This window comes from Macrotis lagotis, chromosome X, assembly GCF_037893015.1.
Source record: "Macrotis lagotis isolate mMagLag1 chromosome X, bilby.v1.9.chrom.fasta, whole genome shotgun sequence".
NCBI lineage: Eukaryota > Metazoa > Chordata > Mammalia > Peramelemorphia > Peramelidae > Macrotis > Macrotis lagotis.
The window spans coordinates 440,503,481-440,529,718 of record NC_133666.1 but is presented as its reverse complement, the minus strand read 5'-3'; the positions used below and the strand labels follow the sequence as shown (position 1 = coordinate 440,529,718).

At 36.5% G+C, this 26,238-nt stretch overlaps 1 protein-coding gene across 1 annotated transcript in view; it reads left to right on the top strand.

The window, feature by feature from the left end:
- The window catches only part of LOC141499238 (meprin A subunit beta-like), a 75,443-nt gene extending 49,463 nt beyond the window's left edge, over positions 1-25,980 (top strand). Inside the window, exons 10-13 of the mRNA XM_074202069.1 lie at positions 1,378-1,563; positions 2,790-2,928; positions 9,433-9,625; positions 25,924-25,980. Coding sequence (XP_074058170.1) covers positions 1,378-1,563; positions 2,790-2,928; positions 9,433-9,625; positions 25,924-25,980 — 575 coding nt within the window. The remainder of the gene's footprint in view (positions 1-1,377; positions 1,564-2,789; positions 2,929-9,432; positions 9,626-25,923) is intronic.
- The last annotated feature ends 258 nt before the right edge of the window (positions 25,981-26,238 follow it).

Genomic DNA, 26,238 nt, shown 5'->3' with positions numbered 1-26,238 from the left:
GGGGAACTTGTAGGTAACATTGCCATGGTTGCAGGGAGGTGAGTGTCAAGAATGATGGGCCCTAAAAGCTCCATCAGAGAAAACTAAACTGAGAAGAGTGGCCACATGAGAAGTATTGACTGATTCTAAAGGTAATTACTCCCCCCAACTTATTCTCAATTTCTGATTTATATCCCATTCTTCATTCTTGGTCATTTAACTACCCTACCTACTCTTGCTGAAAATGAACTACCCTAGTTACTTGAGGGTTGGATATGATAGTTTTATAATTCAGTTCTTGATTAGAAAAAAAACCCTGCTTATATTATTTTTTATTCCAGGTGCCAAAATTGTTTTATGTTCTTTTTAAAATTAAAAATATAATTTATTTTTAACATTTATCTAAAATATTTTTTGAGTTCTGAATTCTCTCCATCTCTCTTTCCCTCTCCCAAGAAGGCAAAAAATATATCAGTTATACATTTAAAATCATGCAAAATACATTTCCAAAATAAACATATTGCAAAAAAGCAAGAAAAATAGAAAAAATGAAAAAAAATTATGCTCCAATCTGTATTCTGACTCTGTCAGTTCTTTTTCTGGAGGTGAATAGCATTTTCATCATAATTCCTTCATAATCTTCTTGGATTGCTGAGAATGGTTAAGTCATTTACAGTTGATCATTGAACAATATTGCTATTATCCTGTTCGATATGCTCTTTGTTCTGCTCACTTCACTTTGCTTGAGTTCATTTAAATCTTCTGGGGCTTATCTGAAACCATCCTACTTATTATTTTTTATAACACAGTAGTATTCCATCACAATCAGGTACCACAACTAGCTAAGTTGTTCCCCAAATTTCACCTCAATTTCCAATTTTTTGCCATCACAAAAAGAGCTTCTTTAAATACACACACACACATATGTAAATGTATATCTATGTAATTTGTACATTTAGGTCCTATATTTACAGTCACACAGAAGGGAATGCAGTTGTCTTCCATAGAATCAATCGATTCCTTCCTAATTTCCTCAATCCATTTTGAATGGTACTGAGTAAATAAAAGAGGTCCTATTAAGGTCAGAACATATAGCATGATAGAAATAGTGCTCTCTGTATGATCCTGGGCAAATCAAATTATATCCCACTCTAGTTGCACTACAGTAGTGATGATTAATTCAGCCTATACAACAGGCCAGTTCAATTTACTATGTATTCCTCCAACTTCAAGTTGGGATAACAAACTCCAGAAATCTAACAGAGAAAGTCATAGGCCAGAAGCACCATTTAGTTGCTTTATAACTTTATGCTTACACTATTATACCATTGTCTGTGTTTTTCTAAACTCACAAAATCTAATCTTGACATAACCCAGAAATATGAATTGCTTTTTCAGATAATGATGATGAAGTCTATTTTTGGGACACGCCTTATAAAGTAGGAGTGGAAGCAACTTTCCCTAATGGAACATTATATTATAGAAGTCGGGGATTTGGAACCAGTACCTACATAACGCACAAATGGCTGCAAAGCAGAGATTTTATCAGAGGAGATAATGTTTACTTCCTTTTGACAGTAGAAGGTATGTTAATACAAGGTGGCTCTGCTTTTGAGAATATTTTTCTTTATGTGGCAAGAGGTGACTTTCTGTGTAGTTTGTATTCTTTTCAAGTGCAAGATTAAGGCATCAAAATATAGTTCATATTTAAATTTAAATTGCTCTCATGTTTTATTAATCAAAATCATAATTTAGTTCATATTAAGCATATCTTGCAAGAAGCAATGTGGCATAGAAGATAGAGAGCTGTCATCAGAGTCAAGATGACCTGGGTTCAAGTTCTACTTCCTTCTTATATTGGCCATATGATCCTGGCCAAAATCCTTTGCCTATTGTGCATCAGGGATCTTCCCAAACTAATAAAGAAAAGCTGTCAATATGTATTCATAGAAGGAGTTTCCTCACTGTGAGTTCTGTATGCTGATGAAATTATAGATTTACACCAAAACACTCACTACTCCTGAAAGCCTCTTCTGGAACTCACCTGTTAAATGAAGGTGATGGGACTGTCTTAACTTAAGGTTCCTATCTCTAACATACTCTACTCTTTGATCCTCTTGACTTAAGATCTGATAAGAAGAGGTCTTATTGTTAGCAAGTGGCCCAATTCAAAATACTGGGACATTTTTACTTTCATATGTTTAATAGAAGGAAAACCAGATTCCATCTCTCGGCATGCATCCCTTAGCATTTTCCTATTCTAGAGGGAGATTAAATGTTTCTATAGACAATAAAATTGATAGTTTCACCAATTCTTGTTTTAATTTTGTTTTTTGTGTCATGTGGCACATGGTAGGTGCTCAAGACACAGATGATTTCTTAAAAATGTGTTAGGACTGAGCAAATACAGATTTAGATCTACTAGTATCCCACAGTGCAAAACTTCATGAAACATATACTATGTCTTTCTGCATTGTCCATGACTTCTATGATATGATCATCCAACTTCCTCTGAAAGACCTCCAGGAACTCATCCTTCATATTTTCTTTCATCTGCTCTGCTAATATCTTTTTTGCATTTAAATATTAAAATATTTTAAGGGTAGGGACAGGTAATTTTTTCCTTTTTTTTTGTATCGTTGGTACTTAGCATCAAGGCTGGTACAAAGTAAGTGTTTAATATTAACTAATGATTATTGACTAATTCACTCAGCCTTACTTTCTACAGGACTCTTAAGTGTTCTGCCAAGTCCATAATTCTTAAACTTCAGACCTCATCACCTCTATCTGTGTATTCTTTTCTCCTTTAGATATATCATACCTTCTTGTCACTGAGCCATCACTTAGACCTACAGAGGCACTAGTCCAACCTCCCATAAATCCCTGTGCAAACTTCACCTGTCAGAATGATGGTATTTGTGTTACCCGCAAGGACAAAGCAGAATGCAGGTAAAAAGACAGCTTGGTATCTCATGCAAACTCTAATTTATTTGGCTTCTTTGTGAAATGTTTCCAATTAAAAAAAGGGGGTTTGAGAGTTGATAAAAAGTAGTGTCTCCCTCCTCCCACTTTAAACTTCAATTATAGAATCTTATGATCATAGACTTAGAACTGGATAGATATGCCAAATGTTTCATCTCAAAATATGATCTTTTCCCAACACCCTTTTCTCTTCCCCACTTCCATTTTATTTTCCTTCTTCCCAGTCATCTATGCTCCCAACCATGCTATTATTGTTGTTATTATTATTATTATAATTATTATAATTATATTATTATTATTTTACTTACAGACAGAACAAGTCAGACTTGTTCAGGGTCACACAGCTAGTGCTTGAGGGTCAAATTTGAACCTGGGTCCTCCTGACTCCAAGACTGGTGCTCTAGTCTCTTCTCCATGTTGCCATTATTGATTCTTTACTTAACTTACCTCAGACAGCCAATTTGATGCTAGGCTTTTTGTTTCTACCCTCAGAACATCTTTCATATTCCTTCCCCTTTCTTTCACTCACAATCCTGCCACCATGATGAAGACCTTCATCACCTCACACTTGAGCTGTTGTAATAACCTGGTCATGGTCTTTTCTTCATCTTCTGTCTATGTTTTAGTCAGTGGCCAAAATAATCTTCCTAAAGTTCAGATCTGACTTCCTCATTCCACCCAGGAAACTGTATGGCTTCCTATTACCTCCAGTGGCAAATACACAATCCTTAGTTGTTGTTTTTTTTGTTTTTGATTTTTTAGGGCTTTTATTTTTTTGCAAGGCAATGGGGTTAAGTGGCTTACCCAAGGTCACATAGCTAGGTAATTATTAAGTGTCTGAGGTTGGATTTGAACTCCGGTCCTCCTGAATCCAGAGCCAATGCTCTATCCACTGCACCTCTTAACCGCCCCAGTTTCTTTTTAAGTCCTTTATACAGACCCCTTCCTAATCTTTCCAGTCTTCCTTCACTTTATACTCTTCACACTCTGTACACTGATCCTCATGTACTGCCCTCCATTTCCTGCCTCCATGCCTTTTCCTGGGGTTCCTAATTTCTGAAATACATTTCCTTACTTTTACCTCTGGGCTTCTCTGATTTCTTTTAACACTCAGCTTAAATCTCTTGAATCTTTTGAAAGAAACTTTTCCTGGTCTATCTGTTCTGCTCCTCCCACTGCTAATGCCTTCCTTATAAAATTATCACCTATTTACACTGTATGTTTGCAGTTGATTGATGTTATTTCCTTCCCTAGAATGGGAACTCCTTCAGGGAAGAGACCATATTTTTACTTTTCTCTGTACTTGGTATAATGTTTGGTTTCTAGTAAAATAAATGTTTATTGATCAATTGAATCCATCTATTCCTGTGAAATGAAAAATGTGTTTTTTTAATTCAAAAAAAGGTCAAGATTTTGCCTTGACAATATAGGGAAATGGTTAACATTTCCATTCAAACTATGAGAATGAAAAAAACATACTTATTGAACTTTAGTGTAAGGCTAGGGATGAATCAATAATGCAGGATGATTTGATAAAAAGAATATAGAATTAGAAGCCAGAAATCCTTGGTTCAAGTTCCATTTCTTTCACCTTCTCTGAACTTCAATTTCTTCATCATAAAAATGAGTATGAAGCTTTAAAGAGTTTGATCTAACAATATACACAGGAAAAATATATAGCTAATGAATGACTGTTCCCAGATTTATGATACACAGTTACTGATTTGATCTATCAGTACATTTATTTTGGAAACACTCTGCAGATGGATAGCAAATTGACCCTACAATTTATGAAGAAGAAGCAAATAGCCGGGGATATTTTTTAGAAATTCTATGCACTTTGAACAATCCTCAGTTGTTCTCAAAACCAAAATCCCAACTTTTTTTTTAAATCAGCAGTATTCTTCCAGTGAAACAATATAACTATGAATCATAAAATGTAGCAATCTCTAAAGGATTAAAAATCACAAGAAACTGTTAAATGTTACAAAGATATGTGTAGTAGAGATAAGTAGACTGTGACATGTTATCAACTTGTGCACAAAAAGTGGTACAGAAGGCCATCCTGTCCCAGATGCATCATCAGAAAAGGAATTGGGTGAGCCATGTTGAAAAGTAATGAACAAAAGATGGATGTTGTGGCTATTGTAATGATATCTACATATTTCTTAGATTAAAAATTGAAAAATTAATAAGCATTTATTTTATCTCCCTGACACCTAACTATTTATTGAAGAAAAAGAGTCAGATCTTGAAATAAATATGCTTAGTCAAGCAAAACAAATTCTTATATTGATCCTTTCCAAAAATCTAAGATTCATTCTGGCCATCTCCTCTCCTGATGATGCATCAGGACCGGGTGGCACAGTGTTAGAGCACTGGCTCTGGAATCAAGGGGACCTGGATTCAAATCCAGCCTTAAACACTTGACACTTTCTAGATTTGTGACCTTGGGCAAGACACTTAATTCTAATTGCCTAGCATCTAGGGTCATCTCAGTTGTTCTGATTTATATCTGGCCACCGGATATATATCTGGAGATGGTTATAGAGGAGAAAGTGAGGCTAGTGACTTTGCATAACACCCCTCACTCCAGTCTAATTCATGTACTTGTCATGGCATCACCTTTCTGTTGTCATGGTATTCTTCAAGAATGAAGGACAATGGGGCAGCTAGGTGGTGCAGTGGATAAAGCACTGGCCCTGGAGTCAGGAGTACCTGGGTTCAAATCCATTCTCAGACACTCAGACACTTAATAATTACCTAGCTTTGTGGCCTTGGGCAAGCCACTTAACCCCATTTGCCTTGCAAATAAAACACCTAAAAAAAATGAAGGACAAGCAACAACAACATCTCCAGGATGATGGCCTTCTGTGTCATTTCTTAAATGCAAATTATTGTTGAATTTTAGTATGTTACAGTCCTATGTTAAGAAAACACAGGGTGTAGATATCAGCTATAGAAAGATGATACTTCCTTTAAAAAGAAAAATGGTTATATATATATATTATTAGAGTAGAGGATCAATAAATCAGTCAACACATATTGATTAGGCATCTATTATGTACTCTGCATTGTGATGAGTATATAAGTGCAAAGAACAAAGCATTCTTTGCTATCAATGAGTTTCCATTTTAATGGGGGGAGGTAACAACTATATTAAAATGATATATGGCAAGAATATAGAGTGAATAAGAATAAATATATGCAATAGAAATAAATGTAAGTTTTTGACAGGGAGGTCCTCATAGTTAGGAATAGTAGGAAAGGTTTTTTGCAGAAGATGGTACCTGAATTGCATCTTACAGGAAGAGGGAACTTTGTAAGATAAGGATAGGAGGGAGAAATTTCCGGGTATAGAGATGGCCAGTGCAAAGGGAAGAAGAGAGACCAGGAGTGGGAAAAGAAGCATTATATATATTAGGAACAGAGAGGAGAGAGTTTGATTGACTCTAACATGGCAGGAAGTGGAAGCATCATCCAATAAAATTGGCAAGATATGGTGGGAGCAGATTGTGTAGGGCTTTACTAAACAGTGAAATTATAATGTGTCCTCGAGGCAATAGGAAGCCAGTGGAATTGGGTAAATATGAGAGTCACAGTCTACAATTAGGAAAATTACTTTGGCAATGGAGTGTAGGATGTATTGGAGGGTAAGAGATGAGGGGTAGGAAGACCAATTAGACTATGGAATATCAAGTTCTGACTCTGATACCTGTTGGTCATGTGACTTTGGACTGGTCACTTTTGTTCACTGGGCCTTAGTTTCCTCTTCTTTGAAATAAGGAGGTTGGACTAGATTATCTCAAAATCTCTTCTAGCTTAATTTTATGATTCTATCCACATGAGTTCTTTCAGATACATGAAACTATGCTTCTTTGAAGGGAAAGATTACAACTGTGCAACATGTACACAGTCTGATGGATATGTGCATTGGGGAGGGTGGAATGTTGCTTGGGATATGTGCTGCAGACAACAGTCATATCTTGGAATTTTTTCCAATACCATCCAGAAAGGAATTTCATTCTTCTTGACTCACTGTATCCTTGTGGTTTCCATAACAGGTCACTGCTATGGATCCTGCAGACATCTTCCAGATTTAGATATATTCAACATTTTCAGTATTATTGGCTGCTCTGGCAACCAATGAATTGCTGCATCTTTCCCAAAGTTAGGGAAGGGATGATACATGACTTTCTCTCTCCTATAGATGTATCTTAGGTTCCCAAATATTCTAGTTAGAAATTATACAATTCAATATATTAAACTCAACAAATATGTGTTTTTCCAGTAGCCTTTCCACAGTAGCCATTCCACATTTTGTACAAGAATACTTGAATAAAAGAAAAAAATTAAAGAAAAAAGTGAAAAATAGCATGCTTCAGTCTGTAATCAATCAATATCAGTTCTTTTTCTGTAGGTGGGGAGTATGCTCCATCATTAATCCTTTGGTATTGTCTTGAATCATTGTGTTACTGAGAATAACTATAATTCACAGTTATTTACTGAACAATATTGCTGTAACTGTGTACTACATTCTGATTCTGTTCACTTTACTATTCATCAGTTCACGTAAATCTTTCCAGGTTTTGGTGAAATTACCAGCTTATCATTTCATATAAAATATAATAATATTACATCATAATCATGTACCACAATTCTTCAGTTGATGGGCATCCTTTAAATTTCCAATTTTTATCCACCACAAAAAGAACTGTTATAAATATTTTTGTACAATTAAATCCTTTCCTCTTTTGTGGATGTTTTTGGAATAGAGGCTACTAGTGGGATTTCTAGAAGAAAGAGTATAACAACTTTATAGCTCATTGGGTAGCATTTCAAATTATTCTCCAGAATGATTGGATCAGTTCAAAGCTCTACCAATGGTTTATTAGTGCCCCAGTTTTCCCACATCCCTTGCAGCATCCATTTTTTTTGTTTTCTGTCATATTAATCACTCTGATAGGTGTGTTGTACCTCAACACTATTTTAATTTACATTGCTCTAATAAAAAGTGATTTAGAACATTTTTGTTTGACTAGAGATAGCTTTGATTTCTTTGACTGAAAAATTTTGGTTCATATGCTTTAACCATTTATCAATAGGGGAATGACATATTTTTAATTTATATTTTATAAATATGATTCATTTCTCTAATTATTTGAGAAATGAGGACTTTATCAGAGATACTTTCTTTCCCATTCTACTTTTTTTTAGGTTTTTGCAAGGCAAATGGGGTTAAGTGGCTTGCCCAAGGCCACACAGCTAGGTAATTATTAAGTGTCTGAGACCAGATTTGAACCCAGGTACTTCTGACTCCAGGGCCAGTGCTTTCTCCACTGCGCCACCTAGCTTCCCCTCCATTCTACTTTTTAGGGACTTACTTTCCTTGGTAAATTATTGTATATCTTTGCTCACACTTTTTTCATGATTCTCTTGCATTATTCTCATTTCTTCTATTTTTTTCTTAGGTTTTTATAATTTGCTTTTTAAAATCATTTTAAAGCTCTTCCAGGAGTTCTCCTTGGTGCTGAGACCAAAGTACATTTTCTTTGAGGTTTCATGTGTAGCCATATTGATATTGTCTTCTTCTAAGTTTATGCCTTGGTCTTCCCTATCACCAAAGTACTTTCTCTAGTCAAGCTCTTTTTTTTCTTTTTACTCATTTTTTCCTCTACCTTTTTTTGGTGACTTGGTGTTTTTCTCTGGTCTTGTACTGTCTCAAAATTTTTATGCTAGAGCTCTGGGTCTTACTTCTGACTTCCACTGGACTTCAGGGCTTAGATGCTTACCTTCTCTAGAAGCTAGGTTTTCCTTTTGTCTAATAATAGGGAGTGGGGCCTCCATGTTGGTCTTCCCTGGATGAGGGATTAAACTTGTGGTCTGCTGTTGGGTTGCTTTGGAAACAGAGTCTCTCTGCTGGTAGACCTTGGTCTGGTTGTTGTTCAGTCCCAGAGCCAGGTTTCATTACTTGTCAGCAATGAGGTCAAGGCCTAGCTTGTGACTTCTGTGGGGCTGCAGGTGCTGAGGTGGGACCTTGCTGAGTTACTACTCACTTGCCTAAGTTTCTAGGTTTGCAGGAAGGTAGGGCCTTTCTGGGACATTGCCCCAGATTTGGAGCCTTGCTACATGTACCCCTGCTGTGAGACTTGCTGTTGTTGTTACTCTTGGACCTCATGCCCCTCTCACCTCAGTGAGACAGACCATTTCTTCCAGGCTGCTAAGTTGCTTCCCTGCCCCTAGATCAATTATTAGGTGTTCTTCTATTTCTTTGGAGGGAAATCTTGGAGGGTTTCAGAGGATTCCTTCCTCATGCTATCATTTTGGCATTGGAAGTCCCCCACTGGTCTTTCTTTTTTTGGAGTGACTGATGCCTGTTTGAAAATGACCAGGATGAATGTGATTGAAATAGCTTTTTAAGCATGTCTTGCTATAATTTTTTACAATACATTTTTTTTTTCCATTTTGTAGATGTTACGCAGGTAAAGACTGGTGGTTCAAGGGAGAAAAATGTGAGATGATGGACTCCACCAAGCACATCACCATGGTCACAGTTTTATATACCACAGCAGTATTTATTTTTATGCTAATAGTGATTCTTCTGACCATCCACTTTAGTATGAAGATATATAGTAAAAAGGGAAATAAGAAGATATCAAATAACGTAAGTATGTAAAGGAACCAAATATAAGTTTACAAAAGGGTAATTGAATTAAAATGCTAAAAGTAAATTCTACTCTAGGTTATTATAAATAACAAATCTTTGTCTCAGAGAAAAGATAATGAAATATACTCCTTATTCTACGGCGACCAAAAATTGCCCATGATCATTGTAGTATTGGCTTTTGTTTGATTGATTATCTATATTATAAGATAGGCATAATTCTGGAGGGACAGAAAGACATAACAAAAAATGATAAAAATGAATCATCAATAAAAACTTTATTTAAAAAAAGACAGTGGCTAAAAGTACTATACATAATAGCTAAACAGGATGACAAGAAATCCCTCCTAGATTCTTGGACTTAATTTTGTTTTATGTGAAAGAAATTATTACAGATGGCATTTTTATTCTAATTTTACAAGAAGGAACTGAGCCAGACAAAGTTTAAATGACTTGCCCAAGGTCACACTGGTGATGTGTCTAAAGCAGGATTTGAACTTGGATATTGCTGACTCTAGACCCAATGCTCTATCTTCTGTACCATCAAACTGTTTCTTAAGGTCATAAAAGACATATAACTAGTATCACAGGTAAGATCTGAACACAGATCTTCCTGACATCAAACCTAGCATTCTATTACTAAAAATGTTCAGTATAGACTGTTCTCAATGTTTGGCCCTCATATGTTACATGATTTTAAAAAAAATTTAAAATTAATTTTTAAAATTAAAATTAAATTTAAAAATCAAATTAGCATATTTGATTTCAGAATGTTTTCTGTTTTAGATTTACAAATGATATGAATGTATCTGATGTCCTAGAAGTTCATATATAATAATGAAGCCACAGTATGCGGAGGTGGGTCATTTCCAATGATCTTCCTCTTCTGTTAGTACTCCATCCCATTCAGTTTATAGAAGAGATAATGTCACCACAAAGAGTGAGAGAGAGCATGGACTTCTTTAGATCTCTTCTCTCTAACCTCCTGTCTGCTCACTCAAACTTTCTTTGAAAAAGTAAATGATAATGATGATTAAGAACTGGGAGGCAGTGTGGTTCAGGGGAAAGAGCACTGGCATGAGAGGACCTAGCTCCATTCAAATCCTGCCTCTGGTTTCTACCACCTGTGTGACCTTGGATGATTTGCTTAATCTCCTTGGGCCTATTGACCTAGCTTGAGGTGGCTTTCACTTTTAAACAGCCGAGTTTACTGTCTTTCTTGTTAGCCCAGTCCATGTTGAGGAGACTTTGAACCTTGTTCCACTGGAGAAGATACCTAAATGCAGGGTTTATAGCAAGCAGATTTAAGGGCCAAGCAGAGATCTTTCTGATTGGCCCCACAAAATTAGCAAATTTCAAGTCACTCAAATTTTTATCATTAGAATCATGCTTGATGCCTCACTTTCTCTCCACTGCCAGCATAGTTGAACACACTATTTTCACAAGATCTCTTGTATTTATGCTTTCCTTTATTCTTCCAGAGTTCAAGTTGCCATCATTTCTCCCTGGTCTATTATAATAGTCTCCTATTTGGTGTTACCTCAAGCCTCTCCTCACTACAATTCATTCTCCAAATAGCTTCCAAGTGATTTTCCTAAATGATGTAGCCTCAGCTTTTAATATATTCCAATGGATTCCCTCTTTTCCTTGTCAGGAAGGTGATGCCATGACATGCAAATGAATTGTTTTAAGTGAGGGAGAGTTGTGCAAAGTCACCAGTTTCACTTTCTTCTCCAGAGTCATCTGGGTTCAGTAGTTCAGGATGATTGGAAATGGCCCCAGATTTTCTTTGTATCCACAATATCTAGTGTGGTACCTTCAACACAGAAGATAATTAAGATACTTAAGAAGTAATTGATTTATTGAGATTTATACCAACTAGGAGGGGAGAGAGAGAGAGAGAGAGAGAGAGAATGAATAATGGAGGGAATCAGTAAATGCCCTGCAGTTTAGTTGTCTTTTTCTTTAAACGGGGAATTCTATTAGAGAGAAGTATATAAGGAATGTGCCAAATACATAGGGAACAACTTTGCACAGTTGCAGAAGGAGCAGATCAAATATCATACTTGAATCATGTATGAAAAGAGTTTTAAGAGATCAGTTTAGCTGATCAGATTTTATTAATGGAAAAATCTAAAATTAGACTGGAATTATAGACAGAAGCCAGATTGTACAGTATGTGAAGTCTGAAATAAATGGGGAAACATAAAAGCTTGAGCTTCTAAGCATATTGATTTATTAAGCAAAGCATGTCAGTTTTATAGCAAATTGGAACCAGTTTCCCTTGGATGGTACTGGATGCTGAATATAGGGGGAGACAGATTTTTATGCATTAACTAGAATGCATACAAACTAGAATGCAATATTAAATAATCTAATTTTTAATTGGAGGAAAGATTAAAGACTTTCTGAGTTAGGAGGGGGATGAGCTACTTTTAGGAGGAGAGCAAGACTTTCCCATATGTGAAACAGGATGTAATTCAATTCCTACAATCAGGAAACAGGTGGAATTTACAGGAATTTGAAACTTAGGTCTCAAAATAGTAGCTGTTTTATAAGATGAAGTCTGTTTGGTTTTTTACAATTCGTACATTTCTCTCAAATATGAAGGACTTTAAATGCCTGGCATTTTGACTTTTACCCTCAAAACAACTGGGATCCACTGAAAATTTTTAGGTGAAGGGAAGCATGACATATCAGTTTCTATGATAGCCTTATGAATTCAAAGCTGTGGGGAGGATGAATTGAAGGAAGGAAATGAAGGCAAGGAGATTAATTAGCAGGTCTTGGCAAGAGTTCAGGTGAAAGGTGACTAAATGATGCTGTAGATAGAGGCCTGGACCTGAATCAGGAAAAGTTGAATTCAAAAATGGCCTTAGATACTTACTAGTTGTATGACTCTGGTAAAATCACTTACCTTTGTCTGCCTCATTTTCCTTATCAGTAAAATGGGAACAATTGCATATAATTCCCAAGGTTGTTGCAAGAATTAAATGAGATAATATTTACAAAGTTCCATGCAAACTTTTAAATTTGTTATAGATGCTAGGCATTATCATTAAGAAGGCGAGGACTTATATTAGTTTGGTGGTCATGCAAAGGAGGAGGAATTCAACTATTCATAAGTTGATGTAGTGGGGCGGCTAGGTGGCGTAGTGGATGGAGCACTGGCCCTGGAGTCAGGAGTACCGGAGTTCAAATACAGCCTCAGACACTTAATTACCTAGCTGTGTGGCCTTGGGCAAGCCACTTAACCCCAATGCCTAGCAAAAACCTATAAAAACAAACAAAAAAAAAGACAAAAAAAAGATAAGTTGATGTGGAGGTAGTCTCCTATCTCCCCATCTCTTGCCTTTGCATAGACTGACTCTCATACCTGGAAAACTCTTTTTTATTCTTTTTTTTAAACTTAGTATTATTCTTGGGGCAGCTAGGTGATGCAGTGGATAGAGCACCGGCCCTGGAGTCAGGAGTATCTGAGTTCAAATACGACCTCAGACACTTAATAATTACCTAGCTGTGTGGCCTTGGGCAAGCCACTTAATCCCATTTGCCTTGCAAAAACCTAAAAAAAAATAATAACTTAGTATTATTCTTTCTCGACCCTTCCCGACTTCCCATTGCCAATTACTTGTAACAATAGTTTTTGATATTCATTTTGTAAGATTTAGAGTTCCAAATTCTCCCCCCTTTCTCTTCCCTCCTGCCTCCTCAAGATAGCATGCAATCTGATAGTTTGTATGTGCATAATCAATCATGTTACATATATGGGAATGCTTTCTTTCCCTCTTAGAATCTCTCAATTCCTTTAATGCTCAGTTCAACTGCAACTTTCCATCAGAGGGCTTTTCTAATCACTCTAGTTGCTAGAATTTTCCCTCTTAAAATTAGCTTATATTTATTTTATATCTTGTACAATTAAGTGTCTATGTTTTGCCTATGTTAGAATATAAACTGCTAGAGGTCAAAGACTGTCTCATTTTTATTATTTTTTCCCCTGACACCTAGAAGAGTACGTGGCACATAATAGGAGCTTAAAGATCAATACATGTGAAATCAGAAGTCTTGGGTTCAAAATTCATGTCTGATCTTGCTACCAGCATGGCAATGACAAGCCAAGAAATTTCCCTGTGCTATAGTTTCTTCATCTCTAGAATGAAGGAATTTGAGTATATGACTTCTGAATTCCCTTCTGTCTCTTGATCCATGATTTGGTTATCCTTTGATTAGTTGATAGAAATGGAATTTGAAATATGATTGGTCATATTGAGTCCGAGATGCCAACTGGATGTCCAGGTGAACTTGTTGGTAACATGAGACTTTGAGAGAGATTAAGGGTATAGATTTTATATATATCTGCTATTTGCTATTTGGATATGATGCCATGTGATACTATGGTATTTTATCCAAATAGTAGCCCCGAGTAACACAAGACAGGCAAATGAAAGCCAGTTTACTGAAGTCAGAGCTGGACTGGAGTGGCCACAGTGAAGGGGAGCATTGTGAAGCAATCAAAACTAATCTAGTCAACATTCTTGAATGCCTACAAAAAGGAGTGAATGACAGGCTCATGACAATGAGATTGCCACTTCTAGGAAAAAAGCAATGCCACCATCATCAATTCTAATGCTTCTATCATGACAAACATTGATGAAGTTAAAAAAATTTAGGAAGACCTAGAGACCTTTATCATCAATGCACCAAAAGAGAAAAACCTCATAATTTCTGGTGACTATAATGCTACAGTAGCCTCAGATTACAGAGATGACAGGGAGTCCCTGAGAGGGATAGCAAGTTTACTACTGAAGACTTGTGCATCTCATGACCTTTTCATCACAAAATCTATCTTCCATTTACCTAAATGCAATAAAACTTCTTGGATGCACCCTCATAGCAAACACTGGCATCTAATCAACTATGTAATTATAAGGAGAAGAGACAGAAAGGATGCAAGAGTGACAAAGGCAATGTGTGGTGCAGAGTGCTAGAGTCTGTGCTGATTACAGATTCATCCTCTCTAAGTTAAATATACATATTCAACCAAAGTGGTGACCCCAAGGTCACCCAAGTTTGTTGCTAACTTGGAGGGAAAAACTGAGCCAACATACAGTTGGCAACAGTGGAACACAAAAAGAGTGAACAACTTTCAGAGTTCTGGTGTACAGAACATTTGCTTATCTGGGTCAGAATACTTGCAAACATCAAGACTGGTTTGATGAAAATGATGGGGAAATACAGAAGCTGTTAAATGAAAAATGAAAACTCCACAGGGTTTACCAACAGGATAGTTTTTTCATTTCTAAGAAGGCAGCATTTAATTCCATCAAAAGTAAAGTGTAAGTGAAGCTTAGAGAGATACAGGACTCTTGGCTCAGTAAGAAGGTATATGAAATTCAATTTTATGCAGACAGTAACAAGGTAAAATTCTTTTTTGATGCCCCAAATACTATTTATGGGCCAAAGACCTATGGAACATTTCAACTACTCAGTTGATCCACATTGGTTAATGTTAGGGACATGATCTTAGAGAGATGCTCTCAACACTTCCATAGTCTTCTTAACAGATTATCAACAATCAATGCAGAAGTCACTGACCATGCACCTCTTTAAAGTTAATCAGTCCCTAGTTGAAGTTCCAACTGAAAAAGAGGTTTTTTTGAATGCCTTTAAGCTCCTTTCAAGTGGCAAAGCACCTGGTGCTGATTTCTATTCCAGCTGAGATCTACAAGATGGGAGGCATTCATTGCTCACTCATCCAAAAACTGACTGAAATTTCCTAGGTTAAGAGGTTATCCTCCAAGAATTCAAAGATGCCTCCATAGTCCATCTCTATAAAGACTGTCCTGTGACCATCACTGGGATATTTCTCTTTCAGTCACTGCTGGTAAGATTCTTGCCAGAGACCTTTTCAAACTGCTGATCTTTTACTTGGAAGATGGTTACCTCCCTGAGAGACAGAGTAACTTCAGAAAAGCTTGAAGAATAGTTGATATGCTGCTTCCTGCTCAACAATTACAGGAAACGTGCCAGGACCAGAACAGATATTTGTATGCAACATGTGTACATTTGACCAAGGCCTTTGATACCATCAGTCATGAGGGTTTATGGAAAATTATGTCAAAATTTAGTTGCCTGGAGAATTTCATCAGTATTGTATGTCAATCTCATGATGGCAAGCATGCCCAGGTTCTGGATAGTGGAATATGCTCTTGAAAATTCCCAGTCACCAATAGAGTGATACAAGTTTGTGTTCTGCTCCTATGCTTTTTAGCACGATATTTTTAACCATGTTACCAAACACCTTCACTGAGGGAACATGGCATTAAAGTCAGTTTACCACACCAATGGCAAATTCTTCAATTTGAAAAGTCAAGACCAAAGTAGAGGGATTGATGGTGCTTGATCTTCTATTTATAGATGATTATGCACTCATTGCAGACTCTGAAGCTGAGATACAACAAAGTAATTCTCTGTTGCTTGTGCTAATTTTGGTCTAACGATTAGCATCAAGAAAACACAGGTGCTCCATCAACCAGCACCACACCATCCATATGTGGAAACATCAATTACACCAAATGGAGATGTTTTGAGTACCGTGGACAAATAATTTACCTTGGCAGTGTCTTTTCCAAGGCAGTACACACTGACAATGAGTTTAAGACACATGTTGCCAGAGCTGGCTCAATATTTGGAAGGTTGTGAAAGAAAGTATGGGAGAGAAGAGATATTAGACTAACTACCAAATTGAAGGTCTACAGAGCCATTGTGGAGACCTCATTGCTATATGCCTGTGAAACCTGGAGTGCCTCTGTATCAGGAAACTGAATTGCTTCCATTTAATTGTCTTAGAAAAATTCTGCTGATCATCTGGCAGGAAAAGATACCAGACACTAATGTGCTTTCTCAAGTTAAACTGTCAAGCATTCCAACATTACTACAGAGAGTGCAACTTGATTGGGCTGGGCATATTGGTATAATGCCAGAAATATGCCTGTCAAAAAGACTTTTCTATGGAGAACTCACACAGAACAGCTGCTCACAAGCCGAAGTGATACCAGGACACTCTGAAGTTCTCTCTTAAGATCTTTGGAATTGATTGTACAGCATGGGAGATACTGGCACAGGACTGTCCAGCATGGTGTGCCCTCCTCAGTGAGGGTGTTGTGCTCTATGAGAAGGGCAGAATTGAAGCAGTTCAAAGGAAACATGCCACATGTAAGTTTAGATTACCCACCTCATGTGTTCACATGTACTATTTGTGCCCTACCTGTGGCTGAGCATTCCAAGTTTGTATTGGACTGATCAGTCACAGTCACACACACTGTAATTTGTCTCAAACATATTGATGTCATTTGGTCTTCTTTGATAATGAAAGAAAAGAACCAACCAACCATCTGGAACATATGAAAACTAAAGAAGTCACCAAAGGAAAGAATGTAGAGAGAGAATGAAAGCCAAACTCTGATCTTCATGGGATGCTCACACAGCGGCTAAAAAGAAGATGAATACAGACTCCATTTTATAGTTGATTAATCTAAAGTTAGGGCAGAAAGATATTTTAAGCTCAATACAAACTAAAGCATAGAAAAATAAATGTTTATCATTTTGGAGATAACATGTACCTGAAAGTTTTGCAGAGTACAAATTATTTTATGGATGTTAAACCTGATGGCAAGAGATTTTACATTTGCTGACACTGGATGCAATGAGTAAATAAATGTCATGAAACTTCTTCCATCAGCTAAGGTTGGCATTTTTTAGGGTTGAATGTAATCAAGGCATTTCTCAATAAAAGCGAGAATATTATTTTAAACACGGAAAAGCTAAAGTCTACACAATTAAAGCAGACCATCAAAATCATCATCATCATCATCATCATCATCATCATCATCATCATCATCATCACCACCACCCTTGCCATCACATGTATAAACTGAACTCATTATCTTTTCCCCAGGACTTTCCATTTTCTTAACTTTCCTGTTTCTGTTGATGATATCACCATTGTACCTATGATCCCAAGGATCACAACCTTGGGCCATCCTAAACTTCTCACATTTCTCTTTCCATTTACATTCTGCTGCTAAGTCCTGTTACAATTCTACCTTTATAATATCTCTTCTATATGACCCCTACTCTCCCCTAACACTGCCATCACCCTAGAGTAGGACCTCCTCACCTCTCACCTGGACTCTTGATTAGTCTCTCTGCATCTACTCTCTCTCCACTCCAGACCCCTGTCAAATCGATCTCCCTAAACAGCAAGTCTGACAATGCCCTCTCTCTTAACTATTCAACACCTTCCAGTGATTCCCTATTACCTCCCAGAACAAATATAAAATCCTTTGGTTTCTAAATCTCTTTATAACCCAATCCCCTTATGATCTTTCCTAATTTATTACACCTCACTCCCCATCCTCCTCTCCAGTAGTCAGGAATTAATGCCTAGTCTCTTTGCTATTCTTCATGCAAGATACTAAGTCCATCTCCAAACTCTGCATTTTCAATGATTGTTACTTTTATCTGGAGTTCTGTTTCTTCACTTCAGTCTCTGGTGATTAGCTTCCTTCAAGTTTAAACTAAAATTCTACTTTTAATAGAAAACCTTTCTCAATTCCCTTTAATGCTAGTATGTTCCTTCAGAGATCACGATCAATTTATCTTGGATTTGTATTATTTATACATAGTAGTTTGCCTACTGTTTTCCTCCATTAATTCCCTGAGAGTTCATTGCTTGGCACCTAATAGTTACGTGGTTAATGAATACTTGTTGACTTGATTTACTATAACTCTTTAAGGTAGGATATGACATATCATTTTGATCTCTAAAATCACCCTTTTAGGAAGATGATGGTATTGCTTCTATTATATTGATGAGGTGAAGAAAGAGGGGGAAAGAGAAAGTGATTTTTTTAAATGAGGAAAGTAAAGAATCACCTAAATTCTTGTGGTGCATTAAGGTTTACAAGGGTTTTCTCTTATAATAATCTTGAAAGCACTAATATCCTTATTCTAATGCAGAAACTGGACCAGGACATTAAAACCTGTTTATGAGGGAGATTCTGGGGAATTCTTAATGGGTGGTGGTGGTGGTAAAAAACCAAGATCCAGGGCAATTCCTGCCAAATGCTAAATATCTATCCTCATCTTTCCTTTAAGCATCTTAACTTTTGCTCAATGAATAAACTTTCATAGCCATTCCACTGTTAATGGAGGGCAGGAGGGAGGAGATAATTATGTTGGGTCTTAAAATGATCTGCAAAAAGTTTTGCCTATTCTAACATTTTAGTATCTCTATAAAGTGAATCCAATTGGCCAGATTAACCATTTGGATGGTATTTCCTGACTTAAATTTTCCTAGAGTTCTTAATATTTCTTATTCTCTCTCTCTCTCTCTCTCTCTCTCTCTCTCTCTCTCTCTCTCTCTCTCTCTCTCTCCTCTCTCTCCTTTTGTATCTGTAGTGCTTAGTGTATTTCTTTGCTTATAAAAATTGAGAAATGTTCCATGAAACAATGTAAAGACTAACAGACTGCCTTCTGTGGGGAATGGGAGGAGGGAAGCAAGATTAGGGGGGAAAATTGTAAAATTCAAAATAAATAAAATCTTTCTTTTATAAACAACAAGAACAAAAAGATATGTCCCATGAACTCAGTCATTTGAATTTGGTGAATCTCTGAGGCAGTGGCTATGATTGAATGTCACCATTGAATGATTCCGGAAAGTCATTGATGGGGACTTAATTTATAAGATAGACTTTTATTGGGATTCATTTAATTAATAGCTTTCACATTCATGTAATATATTAAAATTTGTTTTTCTTCCCCTTTACAGGCTTCCTAATCTCAAACCAATTTTGGAACCAGTAACAGATAACAGAAATGACAATTGGAAAAATACTTGAAAAATGCTTTGACTCCTCATAATGGATTCATCCAGAAACAAATTTTAGTTGTGAGAAACGACAATTTTCTTTTTGTAACATATAATTACTTTTTTCCTTTCTGAAAAACATGCCAGCTGTCAAAATTGAAAATACTGTCAAAGGATTTTTTTCTTCTAAAGTCATTCAATTTCTGACTCATTTCAGTTTGTATTGATGTGTTTGAAAAAGGTCACACAGGCTGTTCATAAAGGAACTTCCTGTCCATCACAGGACTCTGCAGCCCTTTATAAATTTCAAATCAAGCTGTTAACCCTTGAGGTGAAGGGAATGTCAACTCCCCACAACTCTAACCACTATGTCATTTGGAATCATTCCTTATTCCTCCTTTGGCTATAGGTGGTTGATTTCTCTGGCTGAGAATTTGAAACTGGGCAGAACAATAAAGTGCTGGTTTTGTTGTCAGGATCTTGGTTTGAATCCTGTTTCTATTACATTACTATTATAACCTTTGGCGAGTACTCTTGGGGAGTCTGTTTCTTTACTTCCAGAATGACATTATTGTACTCTTGCTGTTTCATACCCAATCAGTAAGTGCCCTTGTATACATTTCTGCAAAATCTCTTCTCTCTATTCCCCATGTCCAGACATGAGAAAAAGCCTTTAAAACCACCTAATTATACTATGACAATATATTCTTTCCAGCTTCCCTTTTCTCCCAATTCATCCTTTACAACCATTTCTTGTAGAATTTTTCTTATCATTGTGGTATCAATATGGTTTTGCCACTTCTCTTTGGAAAATTTTTTTCTTTTATCCTAAATATGATTTATACTTCTGTGCTTGACAACCAAGCCCAACCATCCAGCATCACCATACCTTGCCAGACATTTCATATTTTTATGCATTAACATAACATCCAAATTGAGAATGTCTGTCTGTCCTCTCTAAATATACATACTTGTCTCTAGGACTTTGCTTAAGCTATTTGCTAAGTGTAGCATATATTTTCTTCTCATTTTTACCTATTGAAATTCCACCCATTCCTTAGAATAGTGGTGTTAAAACCAAAGAGAAATGGGAGCCATTAAAGCTGTTTTAAAGGATGTCTTTGGGCTACAGGATAATTTAGAAAACCACATTAACACCTTCTGTTTTATCGTGTTTTTATTTATTTTGTTAAATATTTCCCAATTAAATTTTAATCTGATTCAGTCTGCACTTAGGAGTTTTGTGAGCCAGGTTTTTGCTTTAAATTATCTTCCTTCACCACAATCATTTGTGAGTTTGTCTCTCAGACTCCCCAGAGCCCTTTCTTTACACAACTCTAATGCAATTAATATGTACTCATTGGTTTTTCTAGCCATCTCTGATGATGCTATGTTCCTTCATTAGATCGTAAGTTCTATGGGGCAGGTTTATTTATTATCTAATTTTGATATCAACTTAGCACAATATTTTGCACTAAATAGAGAGTAAATAATTGCTTGTTGATGTCATTGTGGTCTAAGTCCTATCATACAACTACAATGCCATTGACACCTTGTACTTGCTGCAGAAATGGAATGCTTTGGATGTAGGGTGTAATGCTGCCAGGTGATAAATGATTCAGCTTCATGCCTTTATAGGTGATGCCATCAAAGATGGAAAAAACCGGAAAAAACTATTCCCATGCATCCAAGCAAGAAGGGTAGAAGATAGATTTCTTATTTAGGGCCAGAAGATTCCAGAGTCTGAGGGATGAGGTAAGGGGAGGGGGAAGCAAAAGGGATAATACCCAAGACACAGGTTTGACCATTTCACCCCCCCTCTGCAAAATCCAACAATGTCTCCTCATTACCTATGACAAAGACAGGAGTTGTGAGCATAAGCCACAGCTATTTGTTATTTGGAGGGAAAAGATGGTTATTATGATGGGGCTGGGCACATCCATGTAATTTATATAATAATCAGACCAGTGCCTAAAAGTCATGACCAGGAAAAGAGCATAGACTTCATTTTTCAAGAAATTCTCTAAGAAAATTGCCCTGATATATTAGTAGAGGACAAAATAGAAATTAAGGGAATTCACTGAATACCTTCTAAAAGAGATCCAAAAATAAAAACTCCCAGAAATATTATAGCAAATTCCAGCTCCCAAATCAAGGAGAAAATATTATAAGCAGTCAGAAAGAAACAATTCAAATATCATAGTGCTACAGTCAGGATTACACAGGATTTAGCAGCATCTACAATAAGGGCTCATAGGGTGGGAAATATGATTCTTGAAGGCAAAGGAGCTTGGATTACAACTGAGAATCAACTACCCAGAAAAATTGGACATATTCTTTCAGGAAAAGGACATTCAATGAAATAGGGAACTTTCAAACTTTTCTGTTGAAATTACCAGAGCTAAACAGAAAATTTAATCTTTAGATATAGGACTCAGGTGAAGCATAGAGAAGATGGGCAGGAAAGGCAAATTATGAGGGATTTAATGATGTTGAACTGCATGTGTTCCTACATGGGAAGATGGTACTATTAACTCTTATGACCTTCTCATTTATTAGGGCAGTTAGAAGGAGTAGATATAGACAAGGCACAGGAAGGAGCTGAATATGAAGATATGATATATTATAAAGGTGGAATTACTGGGCAAGAAAGGAGAAAAAGAAAGGAGAGGTAGAACAGATTAAGTTATTTTATATAAAAGAGGCAAGAAAAAATTTTTGTAATGGAGTGGAAGGTGGGGATGAGGAAAGTGAGAGGGAATATATGAGTTTTCATTCTTTTTGGAAGTGGTTCAGAGAGGAAATAACATTCACACTCAATTGGGTTTAGAAATCTATCTTTCCTTAGATAGAAATAGGTAAGGAAAGGAATGGGAGAAAGGGGACAGGGGGAGGGGGAGTGATGATAGAAGAGAGTGAAGATCATGGGAGAGGGTAGTCAGTTACAACACACTTCTGAGGAAGGACAGGATGAAAGGAGAGACAGAATAGAATAAATGGGGATGGAGAGGAATGGGATGGAGGGAAACACAGTTAGCAATAACAACTGTGGGAAAAAATAATGAAGCAATTTCTTTAATGAACTTATGATAAAGAATGATCTCCATCCCAAAGACAGAGTTGATGATATCTGAATCCATAATGATGCACATTTTTTTCTCTCACTTTATTTTTCTCGAGATTTCTCTTTCTTTGTGGGAAAGTTATGTTTATTTTTACAACATCACTATTGCAATAGTGTGAAAAAAGAAAGCAAAATTTAAAAAACTTGAAAGAATGAAAAAAAATGCTCAGGTTATTCTATAACTGCCTTCTAAGTGTAGAATTATTATTTTATAAATCTTCTATATAAATGCAAGTGAAATGACTCATTTTCTCCCAATTTTATTTAGGTCACACAGCTAAGCAATTACTAAGTATCTGAGACTGAATTTGAACTCAGGTCCTCCTGACTCCAGGGCTGGTTATATTTGGTTTTTAAAGCTCTTCACGACTTAACTCCTTTGTCCTTTTTCAGTCTTGCTATACTTTGTTCTACTCTACATACTTGATCTAGCCACAGTGACCTATTGCTTTTTGTTCTGACTGTCCTCAATGTTGGGAATGATTTTCCTTCTTACCTCTGCCATTAGCTTTCCTTAGAATCCTTTAAAATTCAACTTAAATCCCACTTTATTCAAGTGGCTTTTCCTCATCCCTATCAATGAAATTATTTTTATCTATATTATGTATCTTGTATAGTTGATCTTATGTTATCTACCCCAATAGAATGTGAACTTCTTGAGAGCAACAACCATGTTTTTGACTTTCTTTGTATCCCCAGCACTAATTACAGTGTGTGACACATAGTAAATAAATATTTTTCTAATAAATTAATCAGTAAGACTTGATAGTGATGTTAAACTAAATTCCTTCATATTCATAATGGCTTCTGGGATGCACTAAAGAAAATTACTCTGGAAGGTGAAACCAAGATGGAATGATAGTGAAGCTGGAGAAACCAAGATGGAGGAATGATAGTGAAGACATAGAAACCAAGATGATGGAGGAGTTCTAGCGAAGATAGAGAAAACAGGCTTCAGGAAAGGGGTCTCAAAGATCAATTTATGTGAGGTCATTTTTATGAAGAACTCACTAATTCTAATTCAGGGAGGTCAGAAAGGCTTCGACTTCAATTCACAGTTAGTACAAGGGGTTTCCAGGTTACTAAAAATTTCACAAAAGCTAACAGCTAAGACATATAAGAGAGGGAAAAGTGGAAGGGGAAAGGAAAAAGCCATAAGACATGACTGGGTTTAGATCCATGTGGATCCAGCCTAGGGGAGGGGATTGGTCAAATCTTTACTTTTTTATTTTATTTTTTATTTTATTTTTTTTAGGTTTTTTTTTTTTTTTTTTTTTGCAAGGCAAAAGGGTTAAGTGGCTTGCACAAAACTAGGTAATTATTAAGTGTCTGAAGCTGGATTTGAACTCAAGTATTCCTGACTCCAGGGCCGGTGCTCTATCCACTGCGCCACCTAGCTGCCCCCAATAAAATCTTTATAGGGATTCTAGCTTACTTCCTATGCAGGGAGGAGACAGGGAGAAGGGATCAAGGAGTGACCCACTTGGACATAACATCCATGTTGGAAGTCTAAGGGGGGGTAGGGGGAATGGAAGGGCTGAGGTTGCTTTCTATTATTTTGGTGAATTTACATTTGAGAAAAGGGTTAAATTGAACACTGGAGAGGGAATCTGAGACCCACAGGAAGTACTTGACTAACACAGACAATAGTCCCTCAACATTATAAGAAAGGCTAGAAAAATATTTCTCTAATATTTTCTCCTTCAATAATAGAATATGGTGACTCCCCTCCCCTATCCTCTCCTCTAAATAGCTCTAGAAAAAGTGCCAGACTGAATCCTGATAGCAAAATCCAGAAAAAGTCACAGGAGCAAGTTGTCTAGTACAGTTTGACATAGAAAGATAGATTGGTATGTAGACATGGGAGACTGAAAGGAGAGACAGAATAGAATAAATGGGGATGGAGAGGAATAGGATGGAGGGAAACACAGCAATAACAACTGTTTGTGGAACATTTTGGCACCTTAAGGAGACTATTTATGAAAGCAAGAAAGCATCCAGTAGATGCCAAGACTCCACCAAAACCATACTAGGTCACCGTGTTGATGACAGGTGCCATATGGAAGCATTGTCACTCTACTTAGTTCTGAATTGAAGATCCAGGACAGAATGAGGAGTCCTGCTTAATTGCTGGAGTTTTCTGATTGGGATACCCTAGGCAGGTTATGGAGAAAAGCGAAAGTTCAGAAAGTAGCAAGACTTAGCAAGGGGAACTTCATGCTCAAAGTAAGATTTCACTTCTAGCATCTAGAGCAATCTAAAGAAGAATAACAAAGACAGAAAATCTAGTCGAAAGAGAAGCTTATAATTCTATCACTTTCAGCCAACAGAACTTTGTTGCTGCCCCATAGGAGAAGAGTCTAGCAGTCTAAGTTTGCATACACCCAATTCCAGGTTAGGAATTGCAGAGTTAGAACAGATGGGCAACATTCAGGATTACTCTAGATCAAACCACTGAAAATATGCATGCTTTTATCCTGTCCTTGAGATTCTGGAATAACACAATTTTCAGTGTCACAAGAAAGCAGCTACAGTATCAGTCTAGACCTTCCCTTCAGAAATATGATTGATCCCAACCCTGACATCAAATCTAAAGTCAGGAAGGAAGCTAGAAGAATGGGCGAACCAAAAAATACCATGGAATGAGCTATTATAGTGACAAGGAAGCTCAAGACAAATGTAGAAGAAGAAAACGACTTCAACATGTCTACCAGAAAAGACTCACGGAAAAACAAAGTTTGGGCACAAATTCAACTATAATTCCTGAAAGACATAAAAGATTTTTTTTCAAAAAAAAAAGAGATAAAAATGTTTCCACAATCGAAATGAGGATACTTGGAGGAAAAATTGGAAAATCAATGAGAACTATGGTAAAAAGGACTTAATACCTTGTTCTTAGAATTAAAAACCTTTCCAAAGCAATAAACTCTTTCAAAATTAGAATGGATCAAATAGAAACCAATGATTTCATGAGACAACAATAAATATTAAAATAAAATTTAAAAGCTAAAAATATAAAGAAAGTATAAGATATATCCTAGCAAAAATAACTTATCTGGGAAAGAGATCAAGGAGAAAAAAATTAGGAAATCAGCAATTTACCTCAGCACCATGACTGAAAGAAGAGTCTAAACATATTTTTTTTAATAAAAATATTGCCAAGATCTTAGAACCAGAAGGCAAAGTAAAAATGGAAATGATCCTCCAAATTTAGTCCTCCAAATTTATCCTTCTCTTTTTCTTTTTACACTGTTCCTCCTCACAAGTTTGTTTTACTTCTAACCATTACATTTCCCAACCTAGTGGGTTGTGTTAGGAGGTGAAGAAGTCGCTGGTGGTGAAGGCTTTGGGAAGAGGTAAAGGTATGGGTCACACCTTTTTCTGTGACAACTGTGCCTAAGGTCAAACTGCCTCTGTTGGTACCACCTGCACAAATGACTTATCTCCAATACTTTCTCCCCCATATTCTCAATTCTAACTATTTTGGGCCAGTGTTTTGAAGTGATTTTCTTATTTGCTTAGGCAGAAATCGCTGCCTTATTTTTCCTATGAGCCCTAGACATAGATTTGTTTTATTCCAGGGGTTTTTTGATAAATGACACCCATGAAATTAAAAAT